Source organism: Perca fluviatilis, chromosome 20, assembly GCF_010015445.1.
Source record: "Perca fluviatilis chromosome 20, GENO_Pfluv_1.0, whole genome shotgun sequence".
In the NCBI taxonomy this organism is placed as follows: Eukaryota; Metazoa; Chordata; class Actinopteri; order Perciformes; family Percidae; genus Perca; species Perca fluviatilis.
In genome coordinates, this window is record NC_053131.1 from 19,780,663 (window position 1) to 19,800,978 (window position 20,316).

General features: G+C 40.8%; 1 protein-coding gene across 1 annotated transcript; it reads right to left on the bottom strand.

The window, feature by feature from the left end:
* Positions 1–224: 224 nt before the first annotated feature.
* LOC120549082 (homeobox protein SIX6) lies at positions 225–19,223 on the bottom strand. Its single transcript, XM_039785710.1, has 3 exons — positions 18,950–19,223; positions 2,218–2,887; positions 225–1,080 (listed from the first exon to the last, which is right to left on the bottom strand). The coding sequence occupies exons 2-3, from the start codon at positions 2,787–2,789 to the stop codon at positions 915–917; spliced, it is 738 nt and encodes a 245-aa protein (XP_039641644.1). The 5' UTR covers positions 2,790–2,887; positions 18,950–19,223; the 3' UTR covers positions 225–914.
* Positions 19,224–20,316: the final 1,093 nt, after the last annotated feature.

The following is a 20,316-nucleotide window of genomic DNA, read 5'->3' on the forward strand; positions in this document are numbered from 1 at the left end:
TCGCTGTCACCCTGCATTACACGACGCAAAGCATGTGGGCCAATTAGGCCTCGCTCTACAACGTGTCAGGGAATAGAGCACTGTGGTGTTATAATCACGAAAGGTTTCTCTTCATGAATACAACGAAGATGATTTTATATAAGAATATTAGGCTAATATTTTACAATACTATTCATCACTTAGTTTTTTCCCCACACACTAACAAAAAAAGACTAAACGTTATACTCTCTTGATCAACAATTATTTTATTAAGTTATCTTTACTCTTTTCTTTTACTGAAACACATTTTCACTAAAGCGCGCATGCTCAACAGGTTCACCTGTGTACAAGTATTAAAAACACCAAGCAAATGATTATGAAATTCGAAGAGACAGAGCAGATCGTTTTTAAATAGGCAAATAAACATTATTTATAAAACTTTGAAAGTAAAGTAAAAATATCACAGTTCTTTTTCAACATGAAATACCTACAGAGAACAGCAGGTTAGGCGCTCGGATGCCTTCATCCTTTTTTTTTTTTTTTTTTTTCTTCTTCTTTTTTACTTTTCATCTCGGGGCGTTGGTTTATTAGTCCGTCAAATATGTTTCGTCCGTGGGCTATTAAGTTCAGTTATCCACACGTGGGTAAAACGCAAACAAAAAAATTTAGGTCTAAAAGGAAAAGGACGGGCAGTCCGCCGCAGATCACAGATCCCCTCATGTTTTGGCACCCGTCAAATAGGCTATCAGTTTGTGTGTGTATGTGTGTGTGTGTGTGTGTGTGTGTGTGTGTGTGTGTGTGTGTGTGTGTGTGTGTGAAAGAGAGTGTGTTCGTTTTTTGTTTTTTTTATCTCAACGCAGGCACTATGACTTGTTTTATTGGATTGTCTTTCACTCGTATCCCCCTTTAATTCATCAACACAGTCGATCTGCCCGTCAGATGTCACATTCACTGTCGCTGGAGGTGATGGAGATGGCCGAGGCGGCTGCTTTGCTGGACAGACTGGCCTCCGGACTGGACGAGTTCCCCAGGCGGTCCACGGTGCCGTCCTCGTCCGCCAGGGAGCGAACCGAACCGCCGGACAGGACCTGCTGCTGGAGCCTGGGCAGAAGACACGGAGAGACGGGACAACAAGACTTTAACATGTAGCCTATGCTTTACAGAGTTCATTCTTTACAGTGTAATCAAAATTATTATTTTTTTTCTGAAAAAAAGGTTATCTTATTGCCTAGGCTACAGGCAATGCATTTTAGTGCTGTGTATTTTTTTGTGTTAAAAATCCTGAAACAACTATGAGTGAAACAAATATTTATATTTTTCACTTTCACTATAGGCTATAAAAACACACAATATGAAATGTAATTAGGCTACGTAAAACTGGCATTTTTTTTGCGGCATGTTTGAAAAACAAATAGCACTGTTATGGTAGATGTTATTGTACAAGTAGGCTACCACAGCAAGATCGGTTCTTTACAATATAGACTAAACCAATAGGATAATTACAAATGTCACTTCTCGAAGATCTCATTAATTAATGTAGCCTATAGATTACTCACAACGATGGTCTGTTTTAGCTGTATTAAACATGACCAATTCAGCAGTGTGACCTCGACCCACAATGTAGGCCTTTCAACAGACTAGCTACACATTATCTATCTATCTATTAAACTACATTTAAGATATTAGATAATTATTATTCGGCGTAGCCTATATAATAGATGTTTATTGCCTGGGGTGCTCTAACAATCAAATAGACCTAAGCATAAAACAACATGTGGATGTAGCTAACTCTTCATGTTAGCCTAAATGTTGTTCTACATTATTGTGTTAAATGTTAAACCAAGCTCTTTGTCCAAAGCTTTCTTCTCCCAATATCTAAAAAAAATCTAAAATTACTAATAACTTTTTTATTGACACTACAGCTGGCTGGTAATTTTCTGCATTTCAACCCCTTTAAAAATATGTCTTACAGATACTGCGAGCAGCATTTATTAAAAAAGAAAAAGCCCCCTGATTTTTAGGATTACAGGACGAGAAATGATGTCAGAACTGAATGGCTCCAACCAGCGTGGGTTACGGCCGGTTTTGCTATAGCCTATTAAACTGAAATATCACGCTATTAAATCACATGATGCAACATCGAGTCAGGATCATTGCAGGGTGTTTTTTTTCCAAATACTTTGTTTTCTGTTCCAGCTTTCATGATCAGAAACCATCCAAGAGATGCATGTAGCTCACCTGTTCTTCGCAGCCGCTGCTCTGTCTCTTTGTCTGCGATTTTTGAACCAGTTTCCTACTTGTGTGGGTGTAAGTCCTGTAGCCTGTGCAAGCTCCCTCTTTTTACTGGGATTCGGGTAAGGGTCCTGCAAATACCATTCTCTTAACAAGTGCCGGGTTCTCTCCTTGAAGCAGTGGGTTTTCTGCTCTCCATCCCATATGGTTCTGGGTAGGGGGAACTTCTTCCGCACCCTGTATTTGTCCACCGGCCCCAGCGGGCGTCCCCGCAGCTTCTCAGCTTCCTGATAGTGCGCTTCGAGCCACAGAGCCTGCAGCTTTGTGTGCGACTCTTTGGTGAACTTGTGGTTCTCCAGGATGTGGTATAGTTCACGGAAATTGCCGGTGTGGAAGGCGACGACAGCCCGGGCCCTCAACACCGATTCGTTCTTGTTGAGGACCTCGCAGGCCGCTGGCGCGACGGGCAGCGACCAGAGGAAGCGGCCGAGGCGCTCGACATCCCCGCTCTCCTCCAGAGTCTCGCAGACCCCGGCGACCTGCTGGGGGCTGAAATTCAAGATGGGCAGTTGAAACATGGAGGCTTATCCTGTGTTTCCCTCTCCCCCTCCTTTCTCCTCTCTCTCCTCCGCGTCGTGTCCTCCTGCTTTCCGTGCGCCGAGGCAGTCCAAGACACCTAAAAAAAAAAACCAAGGCAATCCCAAAGTTACCGAACCAATCGCCTGACCAGCCGTGAAAAACGCAAACACCAAACGCCGCGGAGGAGGAAAGATGCTGCGTGGGGGCCGGCTACCGCATCCTCGGGCTTGGCAAACTTGGCAGGTAAAGGGCTGAAGGTGCGAGGAAATTAAAGCCGGAGCCGCGATGTAGTAGGCTAGCCTATTTTTCAAGGTAGGCTGGGAATGAAAATAGGAAAGAATTAAAGCCGGAGCCGAGATGTATTTTTTAAGGGGGGAGAAAAAGACAGTCAAGCCCCCTCTGATGATTTCCTATTGGACTTGGCAGATTGGCTGCCTGGTTGCCATGGATGCACGTCAATCACTGTCAAGTTCGGCCAATCAGGCAGAAAGGAGATCTCAGCACCTCCCTTTTTAAAAATAATATAAACATTTTGACCTTTTTGCTTCGCGTCTTCAAACGTTTAGCTGCCCTGCCGTGCTTTGCAAACACCCCCTGCCTTTGTGTTAAAGAAGACTCTCCAGTCTATAGTCAAGTGCCAAAGCAGGCAAAGACGCTCAGCTCAGTCTCCCTTTAGAGCTCTTGAAACGGGCTTTACACAGCAATAAGACACATCCCGCTGACTATATGCCTTGCAACAAAACTCAGTAGCCTTGTTAAATGTTATACAATATAATATACACAGTTGAGAATTATACTGTGTTAAGTAGGTCTATGTCCTATTAAATTGTGGCGTCCTGATAGGCATATTTTTTTATCTACTAGGCAATACTCCTATAATATTGCTATCATATAGGCACGTGGCTAAAGGTTTACAGTTTCAATGTAGCCTGTCTTCATTTCAAAATAAGATTACAGTTCGTTACGTTGAATAGGCCTACTCATATATAGCCTTAAAGCTTACCGATATTGGCCTATATATAGAAATCATTTAAAGGGGTCAATATGGGCTTTATTTTAACAGGAACTCAGTTTCGCAACCTGAACCAGAGTTAGTTGAGGCTTCCTGCATTTTTCAACCTCACAAAAGTGCTAATTTATGAACCATAATAAATTAGGCTATATTAGAGTCCAAGTTATGATGATGCAGGCTCTAATGCGGGGCATGAATAGCCTAAATGCTCTTTTTGAAAACACAGGCTAAATGAGTGCCGTTATATTGGCATTTGTGGTGTGTGATGGTGATCCCAGCAGACTGAAGCTCATATCTTATATCTGCCTTTATTTACAGTACGTTTGTATCAGTGCCGACAGCATCGGCTGCTTCTGTGATGGCTGTAAAACACAGCAGGGAATAAACGTGATATTTGTGTAGGCTATATGGGATTAGCATGGCCCTGCCAGGCTACTCGGCTTTAGTATCAGACACACTTCGTTTTGTGCACAGGCTGATTTAGTAAATAAGAGGGCGGATAGATAGCGCAGATGGTTTGAAGTGTCGGGTCAGATTATTTCATGGCTGGATACAGTAGCCTAGTAAAGTTCATTCTGACGGAAAAGCCATATTATTTTCACAGATCCCCCCTCCCCGCACACACACTCACTCGTTCTCTTCCCTCTGTGTCTCTCTCCCATGCACGCGCACGCACGCACACGCCACACACTCAAGATGAATCCCCTTCGGGCTCTTTTTGCATGAATTATAGACGCAAGGTTATGAAATGCCTTCTGCACAGGAAGCCTTTCTTTTGCGGGAGACCGCATCATCATTACAGATAAAAAAAAATCTTATTAATTAAAAAATGTGCACACTATCTCTTCATGTTGATGTCTGTCAGAAATAGGTCTACTATGACAAACAAATAGAGCCGCATCATCGTTATTAAATTACCAATTTAAAAGCAGAGCGGCCACTATGAGCAATGAGCAGATAAAGACAATTCTGTCTATCGGTGTCGCTATTCATTCACCATATTATTACACCAACCGGTAAATATTGGTAAATAAAGGATTAGACCTCCATCAGATGCAGCAGTGGAAGTAAATTCCGAGAGCGACTGACAAGGTGCTGGTCTGAAATATTTAGCTGCCGGTAAATATTTCATCCCTGCAGGCTGCCCATCCCAACCGAAATTTACAAGCACTGCAATACTTTTTCTAGGAAGCGCGCATTAATAAAATATAGGCGAGTTTTGGATCTCTTAAACGGAGGGCTGGAAATAACAATTGTAGAATATGCTCTGTAAGCAACACGTCTAGCTTATATGCACTGTTAAAACATTTATAGAATGAAAAAAGGACACGACTTTTTCTTATTGTCAATTCGTATTTCAGTATCGCAGGAAAAACCTCGCATATAGGCCCTTTTTATTCGCATATTATTGTTATTTCTTAATTGCTCGCATGTCTTTCGCTTATTTCTGTAATGCCAATTTCATTTCACCTTCCATATGAAATTATAAATATTATATGCCATTTTATAGGCCTACTTAGACTAAGCCGAAGTAGTACCCCATCGCGTCTAGGCCTATGTCACTGTGTCAGGAGATAGTAGGCCTCCTGACACCAATATCTCCGCACATTCAGCACCGCAACACAGTGGATCGCATTCAAACACATCTATTTTTTTTCCTCTTTTGTCTATTTGTTTCATGGATCCCACTGGCATCTTTGCAGCCAGTCCTCTGTCAGAAAACACAGATTTGGATGCGTTTGTAGGTTTCTATACCTGACGGTTTTTTTATTTTATGGCTGCTGGCTTTCTATTTTTTTTATTTTAATGAAGTTTCCCTCATTTACATGTAGTTGTAACCACATCTAAATCTATACGTAACCTACTAAAATCCCTGGAGGCTGAGTGTGGAAATTAGGTGAACAATATTCAAAACCAGAGTGGTGAGGAATACCAGGAACACCTGAATCCAAACCAGTACGACTCAAACTGTGACCTGAAAAATGACTTCTCTAGTCAAAAACAACCAAAATATTATATAACATGGCACTTTAGTAAGGGAGAGTGAAGGATCTGTCCTAATATTAATTAGCTTTTAAATTCCATGATCAGGATTAACGTTATGCCTCAAAAATATTAATTAGGGTAGCCTTCAAATTCAAGTAAAATAACATTAGATCCCTGTTAATCATGATATACATGTAGGTAAATCTACTTAAGTAACTGTAATACTATGAGGAATTTTGAAGCCACTGCATTCATGGACACAACCAGCTTCTGTATGCTGCTGTGGCTGTTATGCCAAATGATACAGATCCTTTACCGCATTAAACAGCTTGGGATGATGATTGCCAAAGAGAAAACAATTGATACACGTTTCTATCTAAAGCTCAGTAGCAAACAGTAACATAAAGAGGACTACAAAGTGAAGAGAGGATTGATACGGCACAGAGGTGTGGTGAACGCCGCTGCAGACCACGGCTCAGTTTCCACCCAATTTATGATAAGAGACAAGTGCATTTACTTTGTGTCATCATTAGCATGTAGCTGGGCCGTAGCATGCCCTGGGCAGAGGGAGGGAAGTAGTGGGGAATAGTTACATGTGAACAGGCTGGAAATGACCCAGATTCCCTAGACCTAGACGCTACAAGAGCCTGTCACCAACAGCCGCCCTGCCACTATCATATACAGACCTACAGTACCTTTCTCCCCCCCATCACTACTCCTCTTCATAAACATGCTCACATGGGTATCACTGTAAATATCACTGGTAAATGCCAATCTGAATCTGAAACAAATACTATCATCTTAGTGTTAACATGCTCTGTGATTGTAGTAGGCTAAATATCCTCTGAACTGTCTGTGTAGGCACTGAGCCTTTTTAAAGCACTTAAACAGCATCAAGAGAAGGCGGGCAGTGATGTCAAACAGTACCACACAACACTAATGTATGCTGTTAGTTGTTAGTTGTCTGGGGTGGGAAGGCACTTCTGCTTAGCATAGATGGAGGATGCAAACATTACTGTGTATGTCCACTGCCTGCTTGACTTCAGTGTTTTGTTGACTTTGGTAAACGACAGACCGTTTTAACTTGTCAACTGTCCCAGCACAGGATTAACTTTGCCCCCGGATGTATTTAAAGGCCAGGCTTATGCAGTGGGACTTAAACAGAAGTCTCATACATTGCCTCGTGGCTACACGGTGACAGGAGGGTTACGCTAAAGCTCGGAGAGTTGTATTTTCAGACCCATTTGCCCTCCGGGCAGCACTAGCTCTCGACACTGTGTTTAATCTGTGGATTTGTGGTAACAGAGAAGACTTCTTATCCACTGACCCATTGGCCCCCAGTGTACGTAATCCAGTGCCTTTCAGTTACACAGTCCTGCTGACACGGATAGAGAAGAGCCAATAGACTGCAGCAGTCAGTGTGGGGGCGCACACAGCCCTACCCTGACACATATACTCCTCCCCCAAGCTTTTGTTTCACAGGGCATATACTACACAGCACAGACCACTGTTATCATAATCAGTGCATGTGATAATTGACCTTATATACAGTAAGCCAATTCACACTAGCATGGTGAATATGTAATAGCATAATGCCCATTTCAAAACTGAGATTGACAGCAGCACTGAAACATTCATACTGGAGTGTCCGTTCCCAATGCTGTTGTGTGAATCTCTGCAGTGCTCCTGCATACGACAGGCGTTATCAACCATCCGTGGCAAGTCAATGTAACTTCATTGAATTCAACTTATTATCATGCGGCATAAAAGTGAGATCCTATATTCTCTGAATATCCATATTTAATTTTCCCTGCAAGTCTCAAATGTAAGTGAGCGAATGATGTCGGGCTGTCGCAAATGAACAATACAGTGAGAGTGAACCTCGAATCCTTGGATGAAAGCCATTAGGAATACCTTGAAACCCACAGGTTGTTTTTTTGCTAGCATGTTATAGAGGGCATGCAATTATTACATCCATTCCACTCTTGAATGCAGTCAATTTCTGGGCTAAATGAAACCAGGGAGAGTGCAGGTTGCACAAGGCCAGGCTATATATATTACCTGTGCTTGTGAGTGTTTGTGTAAGAGGCATTGAGCAGAAATTGCAAATGAACACATGCATGCATCACCTATGTATAGCACTTGCACAACAAAGTGATTGTGTGTGCCAGGCAGCATTTTGCTGTTAAGAGCTAAAATGCCCAACCTGGTAATTATGAACAGTAAATCCTCTGTGTTCAGGCACAGTCATATACAGCATGCCTGAAATTGAACACAGCAGTAAGTGATTTTCCACATAAAGTACATACATGAAATTGGCATCCAGCAGCGTGCTTTTCTTTTCAATCACTCCCTTGTTTTCAGCCACATTGAACCGCAACTGTAATGGTAAATGGATGTAAAGTGTTCAAAATCTGTTTTTTTAAATAAAAAATTAAAACCATTTTCATTGAATGTATTGACACATCTACAGACAAACTGTCAAAACAGGTGGGTAATTGAATGCTTGGTCTTTAGACCTTCCTCTGCAGCCACCCACACACTATCGCAGTGTTTTTCCACATCTTATTCACTAACAAACACACTTGACAATAAAGTGGGCCTGCAATACAGAACATCTTAAAGGTCCTAATCTTTACATCTATTATGATACAGTGCAATGAACGTTTCGAGTTTGACACATCATTTTCAGCCTAACGGGAGGTTTCTAAAGAACAAGCCCTTTATGAATAGTTTTCCAATTATTCTGACTGTGTGACAACAGCAAACCTCTTTTTTGTTTCCTAGAGTCTTGAGTGTGTTTAGAAAGCTTCCTCAATCTCTCTTCTTCTCTCTATTCTTCACTGGTGGGGACAGTGGTCACCCGTAGAGCATTTAGGCTGCAGAAAAGCACCCTCTCCAAAAAAAAAAAAAAATATATATATTCCATGTCAGAGGATCTTGACGACACCCAAAGGTGACAGGAGTCAAAACTCATCACGGTCAGAAGTTCCTCTGGCACCAGGGAGCTACATGATGCGTGAGTCAGGGCACAGGTCACAACGCCACAGCCATACTGCCTGGGCCTCACCTCCAATTCACATTGTCTACGAGCCTCTGCTCCTCCTAGTCAACACACACACACACACACACACACACACACACACACACACACACACACACACACACACACACACACACACACACACACACACACACACACACACACACACACACACACACAGACTGTCAATAAATGTCTCTTCTAGCAACAGAATTTGCTCTTTTGTCTGCACTATCGCAGCTTTCCCAGCGGTGACCTTTACACAGTCTCTTTAGGATGTGTGTGATTTAATGTGTTTTATGTGAACAGAAAACTAAACTTAAAGAAACTTCTTTATTGTAATGTACATCAATAGCGAGCCAGATTAATTTCATGTATTTATTTGTATGCATTCCCCAGTACCTACCCACACATCTTCAGGCAAATTGAAAGAGATGGAAAGTAAAACAAAAAACAGAAGCCTGAATTGTGTCCATTAGCTCGGGGGAATGATTCATACTGAGCTCCTCGTAGTGCAGTGACTTCACCCTGAGCTCAGAATTATGATACACTCATCATCACTGCATTACACTGTACTATACTATAATAACAACAACAACAACAACAACAACAACAACAACAACAATAAAAAAGACTCATTTAAGTTGATTAGTTTCCATGCAATAGAATGCTTTCCTTGACCTAGTGTTTTAATAGTGCCAGCCACAGATGAGCAGTAATCTGTGATGCTCGCTCCGGAAAGAGCCTCTGCATACAATGCAGCACAATTACACGCCGTGCCTATTGAAAATACACAACTGTTTTCATTGGCTAAGGTTGCTTTCTTTTAATCAAGGAGTTTATCCAGTTGTATCCATTGAATGCAGTTTAAAATAAAATCTATAATACCAATTATCCTTATCTGTAAACACATTGTTCTATTTAAATCAGCTTATTTTAAAATCTGCTGAAAAACTGCTTACAGATTTGGGTGAAATTGTATATTTGACAAAGTGAACTAAGTATTATGTCAAATATATCCATTGGCCGCCAGCCAGTTTCCATGAGGGGCAGCAGCCAGGGATATCCTGGATTTCAGGACTATAATGTCTGTCAGCTGTGCTTTATTGACGGCTTATGTCAAATGCCATTCTGACAGAGCTCATTAGGATGAAGGGAGTCATCTAGGTAGAGGCAGGAGAAGGCAGAGCTGGCGAGCTGCCTGATAACTGTGTGCACAAAGCTCACCACTATACCTAGAGGGTGATGCCTCTGACAGGAGTTAGCTGACAGGGCTCTGTGTGTGTGTGTGTGTGTGTGTGTGTGTGTGTGTGTGTGTGTGTGTGTGTGTGTGTGTGTGTGTGTGTGTGTGTGTGTGTGTGTGTGTGTGTGTATAGAGTGCAGAGAGATACAGTATGTGAGTATGTGTCCATGTCATTGCTTGAGTTACCCGGTGTCACTGAGCAGGTCCCTTCTTGATGCCATGACTACATACACAACTGACAGAGTCATCTCGCTTTCGCCACTCACACATACTCAAATATTTATCTGTGCACAGCCCTCTCAGTGCACTGCGTCGATTCAGCAGTCTTGTGCTACAAGGACAAGGCCCTGTGGAGATTTCAGGGACCTTGAGAAGATGAGTCAAATAGTTTCCTCACTGGTCCCTGCTCTTCTGTCGCACAGTAAATGCAACCTCCTGCGATACCTTTTAAAAAGACACAAAGATTTCATTTTATTTGCACCTGGATAGCCACTCTTGGTATGGTTCTTGTATAGTGAAAATACATTTTACACATCCTGATTCAGGGATTAGTCCCTAACAGCCTTCAGCTGGGGTCTAATACTACTCTAAACAGCTGAATCCATATCTGCTATGGCCAGCGGCACTGGTGATGAGCTCAGACTGTTATGTGACATCTTAATATACTGATTAATAATGCATGTTTGGAGGGTAAGCAGAGGGGTGCTCTGGGTGCTCCTGCCAGGGAAGATTAAATCATTCAACTTAACAGATATGCTGGGGATTCGGGTCAATGTAAATAAGCAAGCTATAAGACACCAGAAGTCAGCAGTGGAATTTCTAAAGAGGCAAAAATAATAATATCACAGAAAAGAAGAGGATATGATCAATACAAGTTCTGACTGTGAGCCTGTTTCGAGGCCAGCTGTGGCGATGGTGATACCAAAGCGCGAATTTAGATGTTGAAAGTTTGTTGCGATTAACATTTCACTCTCAGTCGCTCCAAGAAAAAAATCCATATTGAAATCAGCTATAAAAGGGAGATAATTGTATCAAAAAAACTGAACAGATGAGTCATGTCACTGTTAAAGAATGCGATACAAGTTGTATATACATGTTTGTGGTCTCATCAGCATCCAGTTTCGACACTGACAGCAGCAGGGAGGCTGAGCCAGTAAAACTTGAGACGGTGTTAACGCAATCATAGGTTGGAAGTCGTATGGAGTCTGGCCAAATAGATGTGGCTGCTAATCCAATCAGCTAAAACACACAAGTCCATATCGGCTTTGAGCTGAGATAATCTATTACTGTTTCACACACTCTCTCACACACTCTCACTCACACTCACACACACACACACACACACACACACACACACACACACACACTAGGCAGTAACTGTTAGTTGAGTCAAAGGAAATGTGTTCATTCTTTAAATAAAAATAAACAAACTAAAAAGTCAAGAGAATAAAAACCTTTTACATTTAATTAATGGATGTTAGATGTCTATAAAGTATAATTGATTAAATATTTCACATTTTACTAGTAGTGGTGACTCCTTTTAATGTTGGTCTAATTACATATCCATATTTAACTTGCCAACAAAATAATGCTATTTTGTTCATAAATATCATACATTGAATTAAATTGAATGTAGCAAATGGCTGTGACTGTAATCACTGAATGTTAAAAATGTAGGAAATAAAAGATGTCCAATCGACCATATAACTGTGTCATGATGTAATGAAACTTGCATGGTTGTCAACCGGCTGTTTTGAACAAATGAGCCAAAATAGAGACAATAAGTCACTACAAATCTTTTAAAATCCAGATAAATTACTGAAATATTGACTGCACGACCCAAGTGTCTTCTCTACTTATTATATCAAAAACAACACATACTGTATTATCTTCTTAGGGAAAAAAAGCTATTCTGTTTCTTTAGCTTATGGAAGCTAAACCAAGAGTTATTTTATTATCAAATGTGAAGCCTGTTTCTTGTTCCAGACAATTTGTCAGCCTAGCTATTGTATACTGTATCTTTCTTCTTTTTGTACCTTGGTGGGTTCCTGACAGTTTTTAGCATCACTATTTACAATCTTTCAAATGCTTTCAGAAACACTGACTGCCATGGCCTTGTGCTGAATAATACAGCTTTAGAGAGAGCACAGGAATTTTCTTCAGGGCACAGGTGTGCCCTGATAGTCTCATAAGCCCTGGCAACACAAAGATAGAGAGATTCTTTCTTGGTGAAAAAGGAATAGGGAGGCACGAGGTGGAGAAACAGATCAACAATGGCTTTTTCGTTTGGGTGTATTTGGTTTTGACCCAAATAAATGTGACACCGAGGGGGATATCAAAAATCCCACTGACCCTGAATCTCTACACCCTACGCTGGCATGGAATGAATATGTGATGTACAAAGATGACTGGGGGGGGGCTCCAACTGCACCAGCAGGCCCAGTCGTTTCTTTTTATTTACTCACACTCTCAAAGACAGAAGTGCTGCACACGAATACCTGTACATGAGATCAAATATACACTAAGCATCACACTTATCATGCCTGTGTGACTGTGACTCAATACAGACACCTTTGTCTTTTAAATCTTAATGTGTAACCTACTGTTGTTCAATCAACTTTTGGGATGATGAAGTTTAAATCATTAAGTCTACAGAGCAGAAAAATATCCCTCCACCTTTAAACAGTATACATAAATATGTATGGAAATTAGACCCCTTAAAACTCTTCTCCTCAATTTCCACCTTACTCTGAACTTCTGTCTGCAGATGGCCTTCTGAAAGGGTCGGTGTGGCTGCATGGGGCTGAGATGCTTGACATGCAGTGACGGGGTTGACAAGCTAAGTGGTCAGACTGCTAAGTCATGCAGTCAGGAGATGGACAACACACTTATTGAACGAGGAGAAAGCTGAAGGAAGTGTTTGCTCAGGAAAATTCAATGAGTATGTCAGAAAAATCTTAACCCTCACGTGGGCTCCAGTTATCGACTGAATTTTGATTGGGATAAAGAGTTAAGAATTTTAAAACATACACAGTGAACACTACATGATTATATTTGAAAATATCAGTATTTCAAATGGCAAATATCCCAAGCAGCAATGCCTGCAGGGAGGTGGGGGCTCAGAGAAATCCTGCCTGTCCTTGTGTGTCACTTACCAGCCCCAGGAAAATACTGGGTTTTTTTTTGTTGCTGATAGCGCAAAGTGTCTCCATGAGGCTAATGCTTTATGTCAGATTCTATACTAACTAGCGCATTAGAAAGAGGGAATCCACCTTTACTTTTCCCATAAAAGCATTTTTCTTTTCCCACTTTCACATAGCAGCAGTAAGGTTTTTAAGTATCGACGCAGCTGAAGCTGATGACTATGGTTCTTAGTAGGTGCTAGAGGTGTACTGTAGAATCCTCCATGATTAACCCTGTTGTGTCTATTTTCTCTTCATTTTATTATCTACACTTCAGCAACAAGGAGAGCTAGACATGTGAATTGATGGTTGGGTGGAGCAGGGAGGGGAGGTGGTGGAGGCCGGGGGGGGGAGGATAAGAAAGAATACAAAATAAAAAGGAAAACAGACAAGGAGTGCCAAGCTCTGAAAACTGGCATGCTGCAGTTGTATGTCAGTCACCTAGCAACAAGTCCTCCCCATCACTTACCCCCCGCTTCCCCGTCTCCCGCTGCGCTCTCTAATTCAACAAATCTGCTCAGAATGTATGGCTGCTCTTCTAACAAAACGCATTCTGCGCTGGGGGCTAAGGATGTGGGCCTCCGCTGAACACGCCACTCAGCTGCCCATTGACCACCGGGGCCTTTCTCTGCACACACTAAGGAGCGAGGGACAAAGACCCTGAAAGCAGGGGCAGTTCCACAGAGAAAACATTTGCTTGTAATTGTGTTTGACTGCATAATGAAAATGATGTTCTTTTTTAATTTGGGCTTGTTAATGCCACACTATTTTCCTCTGGTCACCTGACTATTGTAAAGAAGCAACCCCTCACTTGCCCTATGGGGCACAGAGGGGGAAACATTGAAAACGGTCCAAAGACCTCCCCACTCTTTACTTTAACCCCTCTTGTGTTTCAAGTGTTCTCTGGCAAAAACATAAATATGTAGACCCTGTTCATTACAGGATGGGAGAGTATTCTAGAATGAGTTGTTTTTTTCCCTTAAGAAAGGATAATGACAGCAAGGCACACACAGATGCACACACATACAACAAATGGGAGTGCTGCCATGCTTGCCCTGAGTTGTGAAGCATTGAGAAGGTTAGCATTCCTGGTGCTACTTCAGTGAAAAAGACCATTAGTGGGAGCATCGGGCTAGCACCCAAAAGAGTGCTTCAATGGACACATTCACATCCAGTGATTATTTGCACTTTTTAGCCCTCCAATTTCCAGTTTTATTAATGTGTGTTTTCCACATTCATCTGGCTCTCCCCTTTTTCTCCTCACTGCCTCAAGCTGAAGACCAAATGGTTTAATTGTTGTTTGAGAAGGTTGCACTATGCCACATTTTATTTCTTTAAAGAAAAATAGCCTGCCAGTACATTGCCTTTCTTTGATAACTTCAGTGTCAGGTTTCTGAGGAGACTTTTGCCATGTTACACATGATTTATGTCAGAAGCTGATGTGTCTTTGAATCCAACAAGGTTTCCTGTCATCCTCCCTATAGACCCCTATTCAGTGATTTAATTGGTTTTAAGTCAAGGTCCCATTTTCACATTGATTCCTAGAGTTGACCTCTGCTCAATGATATTCAAGTGCATTCTCTAGGTTTCTGGGGTCAGGGTTAGTAATTTTAAATAAACACGCAGTTGCCAGTTTATTAGGTACAAGCTAAATGTTCTGCATTAAATTAATGAGTGTTATAATGTGAAACTGTCCTAGAGAACCGTTGATTCAATTGTATGGTCATTTTGGAGGCAGTAGTTTGTAATGGCTGTTAAATTGTATTGTGTTATACTGAGAGGTGTTGTAATATTGCTATCACAGCCTTCAAATCAGTGAGGGTAGTCTAAATATTAGAAACACCTCTGAGTATAACACTATAACTACATCCTCCAAAATGATCACACACACATCTCTAAAACAACAAAACGGATTATAACTTTCATGAAGGTAGGTGTGTTGCATTAGACTGCATTTATTTGGCTATTCTATTGAATTAAATACCTGACAAATCAAAAACGTCATTATATTCATGCCAAAATCAGGTAAATCCAATATAACCATAAAACAGTCCTGCTTAGTGGTGCACGATATATCGGCCGCCGATATAATATTGGCCGATATGGTCATTTTTTTACACATCGGTATCGTTCCGATGTCAAAATGATGGAAAATTTAGTAGACCACCGGCCCTCGGTGTGCGGGGGAGAGAAGAATGTTCGGAAATAAGAGGTTGCTGCGGCCTGCCGTACAGGTTAGTTTGACCAGCGGGCAGCAGCGGCGTCCGGAGAGGGCAGTGGCCGGGGCGGGCAGCAGCGACGGCCGAAGCGGGCAGCCACGGCGGCCGGAGCGGGCAGCGGCCGGATCGGAGCGATCATGGGGGGACATTCTGAGCGGTGAAACGCAAACGGGGGCTGGAGTATAGCTAACCTAGCTGGGTGGAAAGCTAACGCTAGCCAGCCACCTGTTCCATCAATGCTGCTTGCAAGTGTCTGCTCATTAGACAAACTGGACTACATCCAACTTCAACGAAACTCCCATCGCGAGTTCAGAGACTGCTGTTTTTCCTGTTGTGGAAACATGTTGCCGGGTAAGAGTGGAGATGGGCTGTGTTAACACGGGCTTTAATTAGCTGCTTGTATCCAACGAAATGCTAACTGCTGGGGGAGTTTGTGACTAGTAAATGCCGACCATTATACATTTCACGCAAATTTACAACTGTGTTTATAATCGGCTACATTTAGCTATTGCACACACACGTAAAGTTCAGCTAACGCATACTAGCATTAGCGCTTGGTGGACTGTAAACACCTGTTTCGTATGTCGTTTTTATATATTTTAAATGTGTAACCATTAGAGCCATGTTGAAATGTTTCGTGTATATGGTTGAAATGACAATAAAACACATTTGGGTTGAGTTGAATGCTGCCTCACTGTCGGTCTGTAAACGGTAGGCATGGCTTGGGAGTGGAGTCTAAGCAGCGAAGCAAGTGCATTCTGGGATTTTGTGTCTTTCATCCATATGAGCCAAAAACACATTTTCTGGCTTATCTCAGCCTAAAAGGCACCGATTTCTATAATTTTGAGGGTTAGGCCTAACCCTAAAGTACTTGGCAGTTACTGTACTTACAGTTCAGAAGACTGTAAAAGCCAGTGTCTGTTCAGTCCAGTTTGTTCTGGCTCCATTTTCACATTTTACCTTTTTCAATACTTTTGGCTTTGGCCATTTAAGGCCTACTACTGTACTTTAAAGTTTTGAACTGTTGTACAATGTTCACAGAATACAGTGACTCAAGTGAGTTAGGTGTTTATTGTGAATACTCTTGGCTGGTTGGCTTATTCATAGTGTGAATTCAGGACACACTTGTATCCTTTTTTTAAATTTATTTTTATATAAATATTTATTTTTTCTTCTGAAAATCTGATGACAATCATATTTTGCACATAGGTAAAGGTGCCCAATATCAGTGATTTCTTAAAATAAATCACAAAAGTAAAAACAATGCGTTTTGGTAAATAGTTCCTTATTTGATTATCATAAAAATGTGTTTTCTGTACAGAGATATCGACATCGGTAAATATCGGTATCGGCCATAACAGCAATATTAATATCGGTTATCGGTATCGGCCACAATTTTCACATCGGTGCATCACTAGTCCTGCTTATTGATTTGCATCATTCACAATGTATTTATTCAACCAGAGGTATTAAAGAGATAACTACCTTGGTAGAAAATAACAAAATACTGATTAACATATCCCCAAATCATCCCACAGTATATACAGTACACACATACACAAAACTGTGGAGAAAGAAGGAATGTATCAAGAAAGGAAGAAAAAAATAAGGTTGATGATTTTTAAAGCAATCACCAGCCCCCTTTGACTATTTGTCATCATGTGTGAAAAAAATGACATTTTATGGTCCGAGGAAGATGCTAAAAAATCCTTTAGGTTGCTTCTATTCCCCCCCTCCCACACACACACACACACACACACACACACACAAAAATGTATCAGCATTTTTTCAAGCAGCAATGATGGTCAAACAAAAGTCGCATGGCAAAGGAAAATTATTATTGGCATCTTTCACTATTGTCTGTTGACTTTTTATAGACTTAATGATTAATCAGTCACTCAAGGAAATAATCGGTAGATAAATCAAAAATAAATGGTAGTTGCGGCCCAACCCTAAGTTGGACCAAATGAACAAGGAAATTTCACATGATGAGATACATTTCTTCCTCAAGGTGTAAGGAGTGGAAGTTAAAAGGTGGAGGTGGAAGTTAAAAGCAAATCTTCTCACTTGGCATGTGTTATTGGGACTGAGCGGGTGTAAAGAGGAAGGGCTGAATAGTCTGAGAGGTCAAACGGGACTGACTTAAATTGAAGGATCCTGTCAGACTGGAGTGGCTAGAGGGCCTGCGGTAACACTCCCACCTCCAGATTAACAAGTTTCAGCACCACATTGACAAGACCCTGCTTCATTTTTTTTTTCTTTTTCTTAAGTGTCAACAAGTGAGCGTGTCTGTCTGTGTGGGTATTTTCAGGACTTTCACCATAAGGACCCCAACTTTGACACCAATTAAAGAGATTATGTCTAAAGATGAGAGGAAAACTATAGCCTTGTGTTACCACGGTGATTGTTTTTGACAAGGTCACAGGGGTACTGTGCAACAGTGCACGACCTCAACAGGAAGCTGCCGATGTTACTGCGATGAAAGCAGGCAAAAAGAATATAATCACTTTACGGACACTTCACGAAAATGTAAAACAATGGCCAGTGCAACTTTCAGCCAGGAGCAGGCTATAAGGAGTAATATGACAACCTATAATTAACTCCGTCCACATTTAGCTGTAGACTCCCAAATGGCTTAGGCCTACATTATGTCAACATTTTAAAATTAAAATTGATATTGCATAATGCCTGTTAGATGGCACAATCTTTATTTGCTTAATGATTTCCTTAATTTACTAATGTGAGTGGATTCCCGTCCTCAGAGTAGCCTACGTTAACTCAAATGGCTGTATGTTGTAAGCTATTGTTGACGATGTAAACTTACACAAAAAGCTTTAAATTTATTAAGCTACAACCTGAAATACAGCACACGAAAACTGAAAGGGCAAGAGCAACGGAATGCAACTTAAATCTATCAAATTGTATTACTTAGTAAGAACATAACTCGGGCTAAATCTGGGTTATTCAATCAACAAGTCATAGTAAGGCTTTTTATTTAACATTAACCTATATATCAATTTCCATGACGCCCTTGAACCCTGTTTATTAGTTATAATGAGTAGCCTAACAATGCGGGGATCCATTCACTTTTTAAAGGACAGTTTGATTAAGAAAGTGCTCATAATGACACTTTTGTTAGCCTTTATAGTTGCGTTGCTTTATTAAAAGCGTGAATTAAGCCTAGCACAGTTGGTTGTTGACTTTCTTCTTCTCAATAAGTAACCAAAATAAAACAAATGTTATACAGTATTTCCAACGAGATTGATAAAATGTTGTCACGTCATTAAAACAAAGTAATACAATTCAAGGCGTCAATTTAATTTCACTTCAAGCAGGCCTAACCAGAGCTAAAGTTTATAGCATTAGCATTAAATTAGCTTACACCCAATGAGCTACCTAGCTACATTCTGAGCCTATAACCAGATACTTTTCGGGCCCTGCTCTGTAAGTTTTTAATAGCTTCTGTTGTCCTACCTTGATGTAAAGGGCAGGTTCATCCTGAATCAAGTTTTGTGGCGGAAACTCAGTGGCCACCTCCCCCTCGTTGTATTTTCCTCTTCTTCTTTTTTTTTAACGTGTTTTCACGTTAATTGGCAGCAGTTGAACTGTGAGCCGTAAATCAAGAAGTGCGCAATGTATTAATGAGTCGGACCACCCAGGAAAACTATTTTCTCTGCACTTTCTTAGCAGACAATGTGAGGATACTCGAGTCTGCCGTGCTCTGAAAACCATGAGTGAACATTCACAAGAGCAGTGCTCCCCTGCTGCCAGATTTCCAGCAGGCTATGGCTGCTACAAAAACTGATTAAAGTATTTTCTTTCTAAAAGGTGAAGTATTCTGGACAAAAACAAACATTTTATTGGACGAAGTTAGGGTACGTTTTTGTCTTTTTTTTTTTTTGCTGAGCTTGGTGCATTAAACTGGGACAGAAAAAGTTACAATTTAAGGTTAAAATATAGAGTCAACCTAAATGAACAAATAGATTAAACACCACTGGCTTTGACAAAAATAAAAATCCCTTAAGCTATTTGTTAAAGTAACAAAATAACTAGCCCTAACTAAATGCTGAGAACCTTTTGCAGATTTGGCCAATAATGAAAACATGTTCTAATGCAAAGCAAGGTTTATTAAATCCTGAATTAGGCAGAAAGGTCAATTCAGATTATTCAACATGCTTCATGAAGAAATTTCCCTCTGCAAGTCGTTTTAAAAACCTGCCAAAACTCTCTTGCTTTAAATATTTTTTTCCCCACAAGAGCAGATCCTCAGCACTGAAGGTAGAGCTTAATTGTGTTCCATTATGAACGCTCACAAAGCTAGACCACTGGCTACTAAAATACCAAGGTTAATCTTGATTAAATGTCGTTCCAGGTTACAAAAAGCATATTTTACATAAAACATCCTTCAAGGGGATTAAAGCATGATGTTGGAAAAATATATAAAATATTGCTGATGGCAAGGCCAAGCATCCCAACTCTCAAGGTATCAAAGAGATTTAAGAAAAACCATTACAAATCAACCTAGCACTAATATGGCTTCCCAATTTAAGTCACACCTTAAGCCAAAGCTGCATCTTTAATCTTTCCTCAAAGTACATTTTAGGATTTCACATGAATAATCTTCAGTGCATATGCAGTACTTTGACTTTTTTCTTTTGCTTTTGCAGCCATCATTTATTGTAAGACAGTTTTTTTAGCCGAAGCAGTTTACAATAGGCTTAGTGCTGTTAAAGCTGTAAAAGAATATAAAAAAACAACTTCAAATTATTCTCCATCTGTAGGTTTTTGACATGAAAACATATAACACACACATATATATATATATATATATATATATATAT

Bases quoted from the DNA above. Each gene is read 5' to 3' on its own strand.
- LOC120549082 (XM_039785710.1), bottom strand. From the start codon at position 2,789: ATGTTTCAACTGCCCATCTTGAATTTCAGCCCCCAGCAGGTCGCCGGG. The intron at 1,081-2,217 runs GTGAGCTACATG...TCTTCTGCCCAG, and splicing joins GCAGCGGCTGCGAAGAACAG to GCTCCAGCAGCAGGTCCTGT.